Source organism: Temnothorax longispinosus, chromosome 1, assembly GCF_030848805.1.
Source record: "Temnothorax longispinosus isolate EJ_2023e chromosome 1, Tlon_JGU_v1, whole genome shotgun sequence".
NCBI classification, from domain to species: Eukaryota; Metazoa; Arthropoda; class Insecta; order Hymenoptera; family Formicidae; genus Temnothorax; species Temnothorax longispinosus.
The window spans coordinates 24,790,566-24,807,266 of NC_092358.1; the positions used below are offsets into that span (position 1 = coordinate 24,790,566).

General features: G+C 40.6%; 1 protein-coding gene across 6 annotated transcripts in view; it reads right to left on the reverse strand.

The window, feature by feature from the left end:
* Tgo (Aryl hydrocarbon receptor nuclear translocator homolog tgo) overlaps positions 1 to 16,701 on the reverse strand; it is a 36,818-nt gene that overhangs the window by 3,035 nt on the left and 17,082 nt on the right. For 2 of the 6 annotated variants that reach the window (XM_071790623.1, XM_071790590.1), the window contains 8 exons: positions 15,979 to 16,059; positions 6,844 to 7,004; positions 2,543 to 2,860; positions 2,022 to 2,225; positions 860 to 1,051; positions 587 to 745; positions 289 to 457; positions 30 to 187 (listed from right to left, as the gene is read on the reverse strand). In XM_071790623.1, the coding sequence (XP_071646724.1) occupies positions 30 to 187; positions 289 to 457; positions 587 to 745; positions 860 to 1,051; positions 2,022 to 2,225; positions 2,543 to 2,860; positions 6,844 to 7,004; positions 15,979 to 16,059 (1,442 nt within the window). The remainder of the gene's footprint in view (positions 1 to 29; positions 188 to 288; positions 458 to 586; positions 746 to 859; positions 1,052 to 2,021; positions 2,226 to 2,542; positions 2,861 to 6,843; positions 7,005 to 15,978; positions 16,060 to 16,701) is intronic. The other 4 variants (XM_071790600.1, XM_071790613.1, XM_071790620.1 and 1 more) reach the window with 4 other exon arrangements.

Below are 16,701 nucleotides of genomic sequence, written 5' to 3' on the forward strand. Positions count from 1 at the left end.
TAATAGAAAATACGCTGTAATCGTCTTACTGGCTGTAGCTACAGTGGCTGGATGCTGCATCATATGATGCGCGGAGTAGAGCGGATCCCTGGTAGGATGTCTCTGAAGGGAATAATCTAGACCAGGTTGTCCATATGCAGGTACAGCTTCATTCTCCGTTTGACCGTCGCTACTAGGATGAAATGGCCTGAATAAAGACATGTGAATATTTTTTTTCCATGTGAAACAAAGGGGCAAGAACCATAATACGAGATATCTTTGAAGCTTTAGATACAGCTTTATTCTTACTTTGCTAGCATGTTTGTGCAGACGATATATTCAAAGTTTTCGTCGAACGGATTTAAGAACGCAAATGCTGACGTCCTCAACCACACCCAATTGCGGTCCTTAGCCCGAAATCTGTACATCACAGACAAGAGTTGCCCTTTCAGCTTCAACACTGGAAACAGTTTCATAACTGAAGGCACATGTTAACATTGTTAACATGCCATTAAAAACATAAAAAAAATAAAAAAAATATAAAAAAATAAAAAAGGAACATTAAAAAAAAAAACATAAAAATGTGAGGCATAATGCAGAGCATTACCTTGTTCAAAAGTGTCCCGCATATGTGTCACATCCTCATGATGGAAAAATTCGTAGCAAGGATGACCTAAGAGCTCCGATGGATTGTAACCCAAAATTCCGCACACTCTTTGATCAACAAAGGTAAATTTACCTTCTGCGGAGTGACGTGACATAAATTCTACGACAAACAAAAACATAATTTATGAAACTATAACTAGCCTCTGCCTGTACTGTTGGATAAAATTAATTTAATTTAAACTTCCAATTAAATTGTTAATAAGACGATACTTACCGTTATTGCTATTGGAACCTGTTAAGTCGCTACTATTTGGTGTGCTAGTGACCTGTAATCGCCCAATGGCGACAAGGCAGCAATGCGTGGAGGCATTCTCATCTGTGACCACGCCGTCTGGACCAGTTTGAACACCCCCAGAACCTCTGTCACCTAGACCCACACCTGGTACATATGGGGGAACAAAATCACCTACAGCGTAAAATCATGAATCAGTCCATGATTTCCCGTTGATCGGCTTGAAGAAATTCTTATACTAAAACTATACGCTATATATCATAAATATTTCATATTGATATATCGACATATCAAAATAACAGTCAACTGCAATTTAGGATTATAACTACATATTGAAAACTATATATTGAAACTATATATTAAAATGTCAAGACGTTATAATAAAAAATCGATATCGTACTTTTTGAAATTCGAAAGTTGCAAAGCGGTCGATTTATTGCGCCTCTGTCGCATTTAATGTGCGCGAGAGGTGTCGCTGTATCTTTCTTTTTTAACGTAACCGATAAGATTGAATTAATCTGCGGCTGCTACAAAGCTATCGATGGAACAAAAAGAGCTACGCACGTGATCATGAATATTAAACAAATATGTTAACAGCCGATAACTACCTCGCCGCGACTCTTAATACTGACGACTTTTCACTTACAATCATCGGTTAAACGAATTATTCTGAAGGGACAAGTATTTCAAATCGGAAAATCTGAGAAAAACGTCTGATAATTCTTTCTTTTCTTAGTCTTTCTCTTTCTTTATCGGTTAGATCTATCGTTTGAACATGCAAATGTTCTTTCAGTTTCTGCGTTACTACGTTCCACAACGACAGTAAATACGTTCAATTAAATACGGAATATTTTTGACGAAAGACGTAGAGTCGAAAAATTCAGTCACGGCAACTCTCGAGGCGGTTCTTAATTTACAGTATACACGTGGCATACGCGTTTTGCCGTGTTCCAGGAACGGTTCGTTCGTATTCCTCGGGCGCGACGTCTCCCCCGCTTTAAAATAGAAAGCCGGGGCCTGCTGTACGTCGCGCCCGAGAAAGAGAGAGAGAAAGAAAAAGACCACCGTTACCCGGTGGTGGCACATCGACGTACGATCTTGCGTTCTCTCAACTCGGCACAGACGAAACCCGTGTCAAACTCACCGGTGGGTGGCCAATTCTTGATGTATCCGGTGCAGTGCACCACCGCGTAATTCTGGCCGTCCCGCGCCGGCGGTCCCAGGGAGTTCCTTTGCTTCATACGGTGCAGCCCGTGAGCCGCTGCCATGTCGCCCGTAGTCTGTAGATTCCCGACCTTCATGCGGCAGATAAAGCCCCTTCTTGAGCCCATACACAATCGCATCGACGCTGCAATTGGAAAAGTAATCGTTTCATCCCGCGAGCATATTTTTCCCAAGTACGGCGAGTATCTTGATCGGTCGTCTTGAATAATAAACTCTGAGAAACCGTCCGAGTAAAATCGTCTAATAATAAAATAATCTAATAATAAAATAATCTAATAATAAAATAATCTAATAATAGAATAATCTAATAATAAAAATAATAATCTAATAATAGAATAATCTAATAATAAAAATAATAATCTAATAACAAGATGGCTCAACGAAATGGAAACTCTGCAAAATTGTCGAATAATCGACTGATAAATTTGTTTCTTTACTTACATTGACCTTCCTTTTTGACCGTTCCGGTCTTGAGGTCCAACACTCGGCCACCGTGCTGCGGCTCCGCCGCGCTGAGCTGTTCCCGCACCTTCTCGGTATCGTCGGGATGAACTTGCGAATAAAGGCTGGTGCCAAACCAATCGCTCTGGGTGTAGTTCAACACCGGTGCGACCGAGTCGGACACGTAGATGATTCTGCCCGTGTCGCAACTCACGACGAACAAGAAACCATCCGCCGCTTCGAGGATCAAGTGCTTCAGCTCCTGATCCGTGAGGAATGACGGCTTGTAGGCGTTGTCCGTGGCGGTATTTCCGGTGCCTGCGACACATTCCATTTCGCTCTGACAACATTCGTCATGACGACAGGATAACGGGATTTATAGAGAATAATCCGGATATGTCCTATTCGGATTTATTACAAGTTTTATATACGTTGGATACCAGTTGGATTTATTATGAACGTCATAACGATATGTCCGATTTATTGACTCGTTACAAGTGCTTTGATTATACGTGGAAATTCGGTTCTTTCGTATTAACGAAGTACTTCTAAAATTATCGGTTGAGCAGTCTTTGAGAGGAAAGAATTCGACACTAAATTCATCGAGGAAGAAGGCGATGCCTTCTAAAGCGTGATCCAAACCTTGAAGAGCACTCTGCGAATTCCTAAGCAAGTCGTGTCCTATCGAATATTGAAATCGCCTCTCAATAGCTTCTTCCGAAGTTGACCTCCGAAGAGACGCGAAGACCGCGGCGCGGTACCAAAAATGAGGACGGGGCACCTCGCCAGCGGAGGTAACTATCGAGGTGCAAGATCGGAATTGCAAAGCGGACGGCGGATCCTAAGAGAAAGAGAGAGAGGGAGAAAGAGGTGCGAGGGAGAGAGAGAGAGAGAGTGGCTCTCTCGCGCGGCGATGCGATCTTTACCCCGATATACGGAGAAATTCCGGGAAGAGGTACTTTAACGACTTCCAAACAAGATCTATGGAAGACCCTCGGTGACCTTCGTTACCATTATTTTCCACGTGGTATATATCTAGTCCGACGTTACCGCCGTGGTTACCTTGACACCTTCCGCAAAGAGAATTTGTATACAGTTTCCGTCATTCATTATTGATGATTTTTAAATATCAAATCTTTATACAATTAAATGCCTGTTTTCAAGAAATTTAGAAGAACTAAATTTAAACACCGTTATACATGCGTGTAGGTACCGTTATGAACAAAAAGATTGCTCTTTTTTTAACGAGCCTCGACATGCACAAAAAAACGAGGATAATTGCACAATTATTATATTCAGAAAAAATTGTCGTAATCTTTGATAGATAAAACAGAAAATAAGATAAAATAGAAAAAATCATGAGATTATATACAGACTTTAGTTTTTAAAATATAAATTTAAAATAATAATACATAAATATACATATTCACAAACGCGTATAATAATTCGAAAAACATTTCAAATTCATGAATTTTTTTCCCGTAATAATGTGAATATTTACGCAGTTAAAAAGATTTCGTTAAATTGAATCAATAAAAAGATTCGCTCGAGATCGATGTATGCTCGATACATCCCACATTTTTAGTATGCAATCTCACGTTGGTAGCCGTTTAATTTCCATTTCTAGGCGTTCTAACGCACCACTATATTTTAACGTTCAACAACAACTGTGATCGACGGGATATCCAGCATTCCTCCTACCGTGGATATTTTCAATTTTTTCGTCACATTCAATTATTTGACACTGTCAAGTTTCTGATATTGAATGATAAACGACTATAAGAACGTTTTCCCGTCAAATTTTGACACTTATAAATGATACAGTGTCCAAGTAACATGGTCGGCATTGCAGAGTAAAAAGTGCGTATTTAACATTGATGACGATCCCTTTTCGAGTTTAAGCATCGATGACATTGTTCTCGCGACAAAACGGCGTCGTCTTTCCTATCGACGTTCACCAAACGGTTCTTCAACCTTCTGGCATCAGTTTTTATCTCTGGCGTTCCGGGGTCGTAAAAAATCCCGCTGGTGCTCGGTACTGCTGTATCTTTCGTCGCGACCGCGTAATACTCTTCTACATAGCGCACGCACGGGGCGTTCACGCGCGTAAACGAGCGTCCTCCTCCTCCTCCTCCCTCTCTTTCTCGTCACAGCTCACATTGCAGGTGAGAGAGAAGAAAGAGATAGAGTGCCTTCTCTTCCGAGCGAGAGAGCGATTTGTATGCAGCGGCCCTCGTCGCCGGGAAAGAGGAGAAGCGGCTATAAACAACGCGACGCACCACCAATACCTAGGTGGAATCACGGCGGAATCGCGCATATACACGCGCGCGTTCACGCACAATACGCAGCACGCGTCCATCGGCCGCAGGCTCCCTCGGGCTCAGGTAGATAGGTAGATACCCGGCAGACCTACCAAAGGGACAGCCGCCGACGGACGGGACACACAACTCCGCCCATCGTGCTCACCGGAAGCATATATCGCGCTCGCTGCATTCGATATGACCGTCACCGGCTCTCGAAACCCACCGCAACGTTACGATCGTTCCGGTGTGCATCCCTCGTTCTCTCTCCTCCACCTAGTCTTTCTCCCAGAATTTCCTCGTTAATCAATTATATAGATATCCCTATGGAAATTTGTATAGCTATCCGTGAAATCTTCAAATTTTAACCATCATCTATCATTGACCTTTTCTTTTAGTGGAATTTTTACGGAATTTATATGAAATTTCGTAAACGAGTATTTATTCCTAAAGTTTTTAGCAAAATTTCAAGATCGTTTTCTCTCTTTTGACGCCGAAAATTATTTCAATCTTTTTAAACAAGAATTTTGCATAAAACAGTTTTATGCATGTTCTTTCTGCAAACTTCTAACGCGATTCTTTAACTGAAAAATCAATAAGAATTATCTGTTTAATTATTTCAACATTCGAGTCTGGAAGATAATAACAATTGCGATCTAGCATTAAAATTTTCATGTAATTGTAGTATTTAATTGAAGATATACGCGCCCGATATGCGCAGTTATTTAAAGTCACGACGCAAACCTGGCGGAAACATCTTCGGCCTTTTCGTCTTCGAGCTAACAAGGAAGTTGCGGATACTTACACTGTCGGCAGTGTAAGTATCCTAAAAGCGCTCGTAAATTCTCGCCTCCTGTCGAGACGAGACGGAGATCCAGTCGCGTTCTCGCGCGTCGAGCCGGGAGGGACTCGGGCGAGTGTTTCCCCGCGTAATCGATAGTCGTCGGTACATAACGTAACGTACGGCAGGTCAACTACGGCCGTAATTTAATCGGCTTCACGTTAAGGCACCGAGATCTCGCGTTGCGCCCAAGTTATTGCATCGCTCGTGCCGGATAACTCAAACATCGTTGCAACTTAATCGTCACGTCCCGCGTCGAAAACTGCACTGTTCCTTATCGATGACGGCCGGTGAGGACGAAAAAGAAGAAGAAGAAGAAGAGAGGGCGAGAATGAGAAATTTGTTCTCTCGCATTTTATAAATAAACTCGTTGGAACGAAATTACAGCGTATAAAATATAAAAAGCGAAACAGAGTCAACTAAGAATGAGTAAATAAAATATGAAACCGAGAATATATATGAGAATAAAGTTATATCTCTCATTATTTTTCGCAAGCAAATTTAATGCACGAAATGCAATAGATTTGCTTTGTCGATATGCACAAAAGTTCAATCTAAAAAAATGCGTAATCTACCGACAGAAAGGGAACAAGAGGGAAAAAAAATTCTCCGCTAGTATTTGCCGACTTTGCGGCGCGTGCGAGTTGCAGAACTCGAGACTTAAGTTAAATTCAAGTGGCTTATGACTCTCTTACGAGTGGCTCGTAAGTTATCGACACTCGAGGTTTTTTTTCACCTCTCGACGAAAAATCCACTAGAGAACTTTCTACTTCGAATAATGGGAGGCGGTTTTTCAACATCTGCATCGTATTTTTTAGCGTATTTCCTGGCGATCATTTGAAAGCAACGATTTTCCCAACTTTTTTACAATTTTCGATATTAAACTAACAACTCAGTTCTCGAATAAAAAATTCTATTCAAATAAAATGATATTATCCTGATATTATCCGAGAAGAAAATTTACACATAATAAGTCAAATATCGATTATCAATTTAATTAATTAAAGATGAATAATTTATTTTAATTAAAATAGATTATATTTATAATCTATTATTAAAAAATATTAGTCTTTGTTTTTAAATTCGTTGGAAGAGATAATTGAGGAGAAACAAAGGGCTCATTATCGTAGATAAGATTCCGCAGGATCAAAGTTACTCACCTCTGAGAGCTTTCATGTGTGCCACTGCCATCCTCAGGATCGTCAGCTTGTCGGGCTTGCGGGCCAGGGCTGAGCAGGTCGGCACCATGTCGGAGAGCTCGGTGATGTAGGCGGTCATCTTGTTCCGCCGCCGCCGCTCGATCTCGCAATGATTCTCCCTGCTGTAAGTCGCAAGACAAAACCGAGGTAATTACATAGTTCAAGGAACCAGTGTGCGGTTTCTCCTACTATAGCTATAAAAACGAAGCGCGAACAACGAAGCTGAAATAACGCAGAACAGCCGTAGAGACAGGAGTTTCTTGCGCGTCCTGCGCGTCGCAGGAAAATAGCGTGAAATAACGTTCGCGATACGGTATTCAATTTGCGTTAAATTTCTTCTTCTTCTTGCGTTTATTTACAATCGGCGAGCCTTGCTTTATGTGAAGTGCGCTACTTGGATTTAATTCCTGCGAAATGTATCGCTGTGTCAGCATAATGTTATATGTTTCAGTTTGAATAATTATTAATAATAAATAAATAATTATATATCAATAGTTTTCATCACCTTTTATAACATATTAATAATGTCGTTCATTAAATCATCACGTAAAGAAACGAATCACGATCGTATATGTAACTCATTAGCAAGCGCCTTAAGTTTTTGCATCAATATATACTATCGCGCTTCTAATTAAAACTTCACATAAGCTATGTACCTAAAATTAACTCGGTTACGGACGTCGTTGGCGCCATGATCGATTCGGCCGATAAATTCTCGAGTAGTCCACCTAGACGAGGGAGGATATCGGGGCGAGACCACAATTTGAGGCCTCCCCTGTTATTACGCTACCAGAGGGTAACCGCCGCGGGTAACGGCCAGGCACGTCTCCCTTTACCACGACGGCGAGCTGCGTAATCGCCGGCGCGCAAATCGTAAATTTAATGGCATTTAATTCGCGACAATTTTCCAAGAAACTTCGCGAGGGCAGACCCCGTGCGCGCGGATCCGCACGCAACACGTAAGCCGGATTCCCGCTCGATTCCCCGATGCGCAAATCGAGCGGCGGTTTAATTCGCTATCGGCGCTACGTCCCGTTCGCGAAACCAATCATTTCGCGAAGTCAATTCTTCGTGAACCGAACCTCCCGGTCTAGCTTACGATCGATCATTTTCTGCCTGTTCTATACGACGCTCCGGAGTAAGTTAAGAGATACAAACAAATATTTGCAATTGGCCGGACCCAGGCACGAAGCAAATTTTTTTACTTTATTCATTATACTTCGAAAATAAATGACTTATAACTATCTTTCCTTGTTACCCGATCATCGTATTTGTGTGTATAATAACTATAGAAAGCACTTCCTGGTAGGAATTATTGTATCAACTGACATGTTCTTTATTGAACTAGGCAGTTTGATCGCTATATTTCCTGAACGGATCTCTGCCCTGAAATGGATAAGGAAGGAGATCGGTTCACGAGATGATAAAAAATTTGTTCAGTCCGTGAAATGGGTAGTTTCGCGATCAGACCGTAACGTCGATATCCTACCCGGATACACAGGGTGCGAGATTAAAATTTGATATCGATATGCTGATTGGTTTGCGCTAACTTTTTTTTCGCGGCGTCTACTCCCCGCGACTGGATGGCTGCGATATGAAATATTGAAAAATAAAATTGATCCGTTCAATGGGACTGGACCGTGTGTCTGTGCGGACGCAGTCTGTGTGAAACGTGTCATTGTATTTCATTATATTTATATCTGAGAATATTAATTTCCTGATCTATAATGAATTTTAATTAGAACTCTTTGGGTATCCTTGATTTGGATATAAACAGATGGAAAATTCAATTATTGAATTTTGATATGATTTTAGTAAAAGATCGAAATATTAATCATACTTATATAATATATAACATATAAATATATAAGTATAAAAATCTAATTTTATTTGCCGGTGTACATTCACTATTGATTCGGTTATATGAAAGGCACATGCATAGATATTGCATTGTTTCATAAAATTTTCGTCTGTGTAATATATGCATTCCCAAAGACGCTTTAATATAATATACATCAGATTTAATTACCTTGTCATTAGAATAATAATTGAGATTCTGAATTGTTTATTTGTTGAACGGTGAGTTTCATTATATGAGGAATTATTTATTATATAACAAATCGAAACTTCAAAAGAGAAAAGAATATGACAGGTCGAAAAAGAAATCGTCATGATTCAAGTCAATGCCGATCGCCTTTCACGTCCCTCTCATTATACGATTCGGTGCAATTTTTTTCGTCGAGCTGTGCGCGCGGGCGATCGTTATCGTTATTATTATCTCGTCCCGAGGACCAAGGGAATCCGTAACGCTCGACGACGTCGTGGATGGCCCCGGCAGAGGCCCGCTATTTAAAAGAGGCCACGGCGCTTAAAGCGCAAGTATAAAGCGGAGTATGCACCGCGTGGCATGGCAAGAGAGGAGAGGGATGGAGGGGTGGAGGAACGCGATCCGTGAAGAGGAGGACGGGGAGAGAACTCCTGGGTCAGAGGTCAGACGCTCCGAAGTTGCCCGCTCGCTCCGTGGGTCCAAGCTCCGTGTACCGGGGCATACCGGGTGTCCCAGTATACTACCTCACACCAGCTCCTTTCCGATCCGATCCTCTGATCCCGAAGTCGCGATACGTTTGCACTTTATTTCTTGAATAATCGATCCGTGCAAAGTTTCTTTCAACTGGGTGTAGGAACTTTTTTCGGTCAAAAGTCATTATTATATTTCAACAAAGTATCTGCCTTTCAAACAATAAGCAATATTACAGATACACGGTTATACTTGATGAAAGAAATCGAGTGTTTAAAAATTGACGCGTGTTTATTTCCGATGTATTTTTATATAGCTAGACGCTGCTATGTAGAAGATATAATTTTGCAATAACATCTACGCTGCATAATTATAAAAGAAGCTACCCAGTTTATATCATGTTGGTTAAAGTATTATAAAATATTATAGAATGTTATAAAAGTAAAATGTACGTGTTAATAATGTATTAAATATTTTTCGTCGACGAACAGTGGCCACAAATATCATTTTTTACGAAATAAACAATACAGAAGATAATACAAAAAGCTACATTTTTAATCGGCACAACAATGATTATATACGCCGACGACGATTCACAATGAACCGAGACACCGCAGTTACCACGCTATTTGATACACAGGGGTCGTCGGATGCTGAGGCGGACGACACAGTAAAAGTGCCTGATCCCTAGGCCGGGGGTCAACGCTGACCCCGTGACACCGGTCACGTTACTTGAAAAAGAGGATACTAGTTGAAGGTTGAGGTAACAGAGATCCCTTTATCCGGCGTGACTCCATTTTAAGTGTAAAATGCGACGTGTGCACGTCTCGCGGAACTTAAAACTGCAAGATAGAAACGGGAATCTAATATCGCGGACGCGCGACGCCATCTGTGCTGTTAATCAGCCATGAGAAATAAGATTGTGAGAGACGCTTAGATCGTTCCTTCCACGTCTCTTTAAAATTCTAGACTCTAAAATTCTCGCGCAATGATCGATCAAGCATCAACCGATATGGAGTTATAGTATAGCCGCTCCAGTTGTTAGAGAGTCAGTCACGATTGTCGGAATAGCACCGGTACCCTCTGTACACAGGCTCTCTATGCCGTGGTGATCTAATGTCGGTTCAGAAATACACACACGCCGCACACAGCACACAGCCCCACGAAGGGAAAAAATCCTCCCGGTGTACACAAAGGAGAAGACAATCGCGAAGAAAGCGCGAGTTATCATCGAATTGCCTCGCATTTAGGGATGCTCGCGATGCCCACGATAGGCAGTTTGCTCTCCATACTTCTCTGACATCATCGGTTTCCGGCACGCTTTATCTTCGATATTAGCCAGATACCGGACCGAACGAACGTAACATGATTGTACGACGTTTTACAATGCGATTCGTACATGCAATTTATAACGTCTGTTCACAAGATCGTCTAATGACACTCCCCTGCCGCATATTCGACATTCCCGAACGCTCGTATGCATAAATTTATGGACTTGCGAAACAGAGTTGTAACGTCGTTACTCAATCGTATATACAATTTATTCGTTATGATTTGCCTCCCGCACCTAACTGCATCGATATGCATGAAATTAAGGATCGGCGAATAAATAACGTATTTGCTACGCCCTTGCATTGATAGAGGAATGTAGGAATAACATATGTAGCAAACGGATATAAGTTATCTGTGTATTCGCATTGTCTTCGTTACTGAAACGGATAAAGAGGCGGACACCCCACAGCGTTATACTATATGCATCTGACTGTAACCGTATTACCTGTGATTGAGAATAAACTTTAATGGCAACGTAACTTCCTTACTTCGCATTTGCATCTTGTTTGCTGTTCTTCTCAATTTATATTCGGGATTTTAATCCGATCTTATCGAATCCCGCGCGAGTTTCTTGTAATTTTGCGACACACGTTAAAATTCGTAAAAACTGATATTCGATGCATTCACAGAAAAAAAAGTGTCAAATCAACACTCGATATGCTTGTATATACGCAAGAATATATCATCTTGAAATAAGATTATATTTGCGTTAAACGAAGAAAATTAGTGTTAAACGAAGAATTATATAGTTGAACCAACGCAATATAATCTTATTTCAAGATTATATATTCTTGCGTATATACAAGCATATGGAGTGTTGATTTGACACTTTTTTTCTGTGTGTTTCTTTCTACGCGTCAAAATAAACGTTAGATAAACTTTAATCGCGATAGTTGTCCTCGCGCGTCGATTGATCCAGTAACTCTCGTTTAGCGTTCTAGTTAATTTCCCCGTACGTTCAAGCCGTTCCGCGGCTTATTACGCCATAGAAGAGGCCTTTTAATTAATTGGCCTATGAGAGCAATCTGCGCGACGATCTGCATCATGTGCTCACTGGTAGTGGTATAGCGAGGCACCGTTGCTCTTCCTTATGTGGCGTTTAAGGCACGTGCTTTTCACTGCAACGCGAGATAATCTCTCCTCCGTTCGAGAGCCTCCTTACGGCGATTCTGATTTCTGCGAGATTCTAACATCCTCCCGTAAACTTTTGCAATTCGCGAAGGCTTGATGTTATTATGATCGTTCGCCACGGTGATTTTACCGTTTTAGAATACCTCGGTTTCTCTCATATTATTTCTCTCATATTCTTTTTATTTCACACCGAAGGCTTTTCCAGATAGAATGAAAATAAAATAGCGCGCCGGAAAATTAATTAATATTAAAAAATCTGTGTACCGACACGTGTTAGCTGATCGTGATGAAAAATCGTATAATAGTGATCTTTAACTCCAATTTCTTCGCGTCAAGCATGAACCCAATATAAACTTTAACGACTCACACGTGTTAGCTGATCGTGATGAAAAATCGTGTAATAGTGATCTTTAACTCCAATTTCTTCGCGTCAAGCATGAACCCAATATAAACTTTAACGACTCACAAAGTCCATGTATCGAACGTTATTTAAATCATTACCAAACTGAACGAAGACGTTATAATCGCGCGCGCGAAACGGCAGCGCGTCGAGTCATAAATTTCCGTGTAACGTATTTACTGCCGTGAACAAATAATCGCAAAAGCGCTATGTTCGCCGGACACACACGCGTTATAAACGATGTCTGTACTTGAATTTATTGCAACACCGTGTTGTCACAACCTTTTTCCAATACCTTCCCCTATATTTCTCTTTCACTTTCTGTTCCTTATATTTCTAAATGACATACTACTACGTCACTCGAAAATTTAGTAAGTATTAGTGGCAGTCTATTCTTTAAAACTTTATATTTAAAATTCTTATCCAATTTTTTCTTACGAAATTGCTTTTCCTACAAAAAGCTGTTTTGACTAAAAAAGAAATTCTCTCTTCAAATTCGGTATGTGTAGTCTTCCTTTTTTAATTAATAATAACTTTTGCGGAAGAAATTCGGCCGAAGTCGAGTTAATGCGTTATGTTGAAGAGGCTAGTGATATGAAGAATCACGTTTCCAAAATCCCTTAATGAGAAAATGGATCACTATTGTAGGAAAAGAAATAAAAAGCATAAGAACTTCTTATTAAGAAGGGGGAGATTCTACTCTGGGCGACCGCCGGTATGCGACAAAATTATTTCGTGGTTATCGTGGTGGCACCAAAAGTGCCGGCACCTGCATTAATGCCGAGAAAATGCGAGGATGAGGAAACCTAAAGTGGGAGAAACAGGAAAGAGAGGAAAACGAGAAGAGGCCTAAGAGAGAAAGAGAAGTTACGGGCAAGGCGGCAAGGAGAGGCGCGCGCGTCTTGCGGCAGGAGGCAGTAATTGCGTTATTAACTTAAAAGTGAGGTTCTCCGGTGAGAGGACCGGGGGCGAGAAAGGGAGAAGGACAAAGGGGGAGGAAGAGAAGAGAGAAAGAGCGCGCGACATCAGAATGTTGCCGGTCGGTCTTTGCCGCGGAGTCCGCGTATTCTTTCGCGGCACCGTATATACCTGCGAAACGACAGCGCGGATACGGAATTGCAGGTGAACCACCACGGACCCACCCGTGGCGGCACGCGATGAGAGACCATGGATAAGATATCGTTATTGCTATTATGGCGGATCGACAGTCAGTCTTCAGATTGGCCGACGTTAAAAAATAACAGAGCGCTTTTTTCGACGAGGCAATCGACTGGATTGAAGCGAGACTTTCTGTAGATTCAAATTAGGTGATTACCATCAAGAATTAAACTATTTTATTGACTGGATATTATTATGGTTTCGCAGACGAAACATTAAGGGCTCATGCACAATGCTAGGAATAAGGAACAAGGAATTAAACATAGTAGTCGCATCTTTTTTCAAGACGCAGCTTCTCTCTTTTTTCAAGACACGGAATTCTCTCTATGTTTAATTCCTTGTTCCTTATTCCTCTCATTGTGCATGAGCCCTAAGACACGTAACGGAGTTTTCTTTTATACAAAATAAAATTTAGTAATAAATTCTACGAACTGTGACAAACGTTTCGAACGGTATGAGCATTTAATCTTTAATTAGGTGATACCGGAGTGGATCGTTATAACAAACAACTGACGATGTAGATAAACATAACATGGTACCAATCAGGTAAATCATGTGATTTCTTCTCGCGTGCATAAAATTAACGAGATGAGAAATTCCTAGCTGACCCTCTACGAACAAACAGTCAGATCGAGCAACGCGAGAACCCTCGCCAGCAATTCCGCACTATCATTTCGCAAGTATGTACTGCGAACAGCGAGTAAAAATCGTAAAATGAGAAAGAGAGAGAGAGAGAGAAAAAAAATAGAAACATGCGGCGTTCTAATCTCGTTTAGTGAAACGAAAGATGATTGCATCTCAGTTACAGAAGAATATAGAGAGGAATGTAACTTCGTTACATTTTATGTCGAATAGCTTCAAGCATATGGTGGAAATATAGTGTGCAGAAAAAGTAAACGCGAAATTTACACGAACATAAGTGTGACCATGCATATAATAGCGCGCATTAAAACCGACGAACTCCCTGCAACTGCAGATATAATTAAGAAGACAAATGTAATATTCTATATACTGGCGAAAGAAATTTATTATTCTGTTTAATATGTAATATATTTAACAGTTTACGAATACTTTTTGATGTGTTATGCACAACGAAATCTAATATAATTTTATCTCTTTCGGTTTACCGTGATATCATTATTTTGTTTAATATTTGATGTAAATGCGTGAGAATTTTTATAATCAATGAAAAATCCTACTTGGCATGGCTATACTCGCACGGAATGGCGTTTATACTCGGTTTTTCGAATACGTTACCTATGATCAGCTTTATACCATGATTATATCAGGTAGGGAAGCATCGTGGGCCTGGTGCTTAATAGAGACGTAACGCCATACACAGTCACGTTACACAAAGCAGGAGGCTGAGTCACGACCGATCAATGTTACACGCGGTAGGCTCAACCTCCCGATCCTTTTTTTTTTTGCTTTTTGTCTATTGATCAGTCAATCAATCAAGATCGATCGTCTTTATCCGGTCACGTCCGCGTGATTTATTTTCGTTTCTAATAAATGTAAGTAAAAACATGATGTTTTTTTGTTTACATTGATATCAAGCGTTATTTAGAAAATTAAGTATCTTAAATAAAATTAAAACTTCGCTCTTTAACTACCGATGTTTGACGATTAAATCTGTCATAAAATTTTAATTAAAAAAGAATTGTATACCATGTACATCGAAGAAAAATAATAGAGAAGAGACACGCAACGTGTGTGTCTCTGCGACACGTCCCGCGTAATTGTATACACAGACGTAGAAGATTCCTCGAGGATTTTGACGTAGAGATTTTTATTCACGGCGTCCGGGGAGTAGCCATATTTTATACGTAAGTTATGCGTCTCACGTTGTACATTATTTTCCGGCTTTTGTCCGGCGAATTTAATGCCCGTGCCAGCCGAAATATCTCGGAAGGGAATCAAAGTATACCGTGTCTCTTTCGTTGTACACGGACTTGAAGGACGCGCACTCCGGCGCGCGTATAAGTACCTTATGTTCCCACGCTGGAGCAGCCTCGAGGGCTTCCCATTCCGCTATCGGCTCCTCACATTGCCCGGTATCATGTAGGTATGTATGTACCTTCTCGTACTTGAAGAAGGCGTATGTACAGGGTGTACCGGTGAAACATATTGAGCCGCGGTTTCGTGAGGCGAATTAACAAATGCCGAAGAGAGAGAGAGAAAAGTGTCTTGGAAGGTAATTTTCGTAAGTGTCCGAATAATGTAATCGGGTTTAGTTGGCTTGAAAATGGCACGACGAAATTGCAAAGTGGATCGAAAATAAGTGGATCGAATGGCGGAAACGTATAGTTGTTCGATGGAAATATTATTATAACGTTCGAATTGTTACAATATTAGTCGGAACTTCCATTGATTATAAAAATTCTCGCGCGTTTCCTTGTTATTCACACTATTTACATCAAATATTAAACAAAATAACGATATCGCGGTGAATCAAAAGAGATGAAATTATATCAAATTTGGTTGTGCATAACATGTCAAAAAGTATTCGAAAACCTTTGAATATATCAATATTATTGAATTAGGCCTAAACACTTACCTGGCAAATCTCTCCTTGTCCTGTACATTGTCATCGTCTAATCTTCTATATTTACAACCACTCGGATCATCCTCGTCAGATCTATAAAATAAATAAAAAAATACGTTAATTATCAGTCGTAATTATGAATCTTCGACTCATTGAATGATTCTTATTGAATGTTATGGCATTGATTATTTTAATAATCGCTTATAAATAATTCGTCAATCATTTCGACTTCATTTCATTGTCATTTAAACATTCCATGGAACGCTGTCCATTCGTAATCGTCCACGTGATAATCACTGATATTTGAAAGCAGATTAAGTTAAATGAACGGTAAAAGAATATATTCTATAGGTACCAATCCGTTAAGGACAAATGGCTGTCGATAGCCGAGTTCAGCACCCGAAAGGAACGAATAATAGAAATTCCGCGTGCGTCGCGTCACCGATACGTAAAGTGTAATCGCTTCCGGACTGCCAAACGTGACCGTACGTTCCAAAATTGGTCAACGGTAGGATCGTCGCCGGCCTTTCTCCCCCCTTAAATCTGGAGCGCCCGTAACAGTAAGCGACGACGAGAATCTCATGCGCGATATTCACACTCATTCATTCGACCGGCTTTTCCATTCAAGTTATATCGTTGGATCATTATGATCATTAACAAGATCTTTCGGAAAGAAGAGCAACAATCGGTTATCATTCAGTCATATGACATATTACACGAAGAAATTCCAGATAT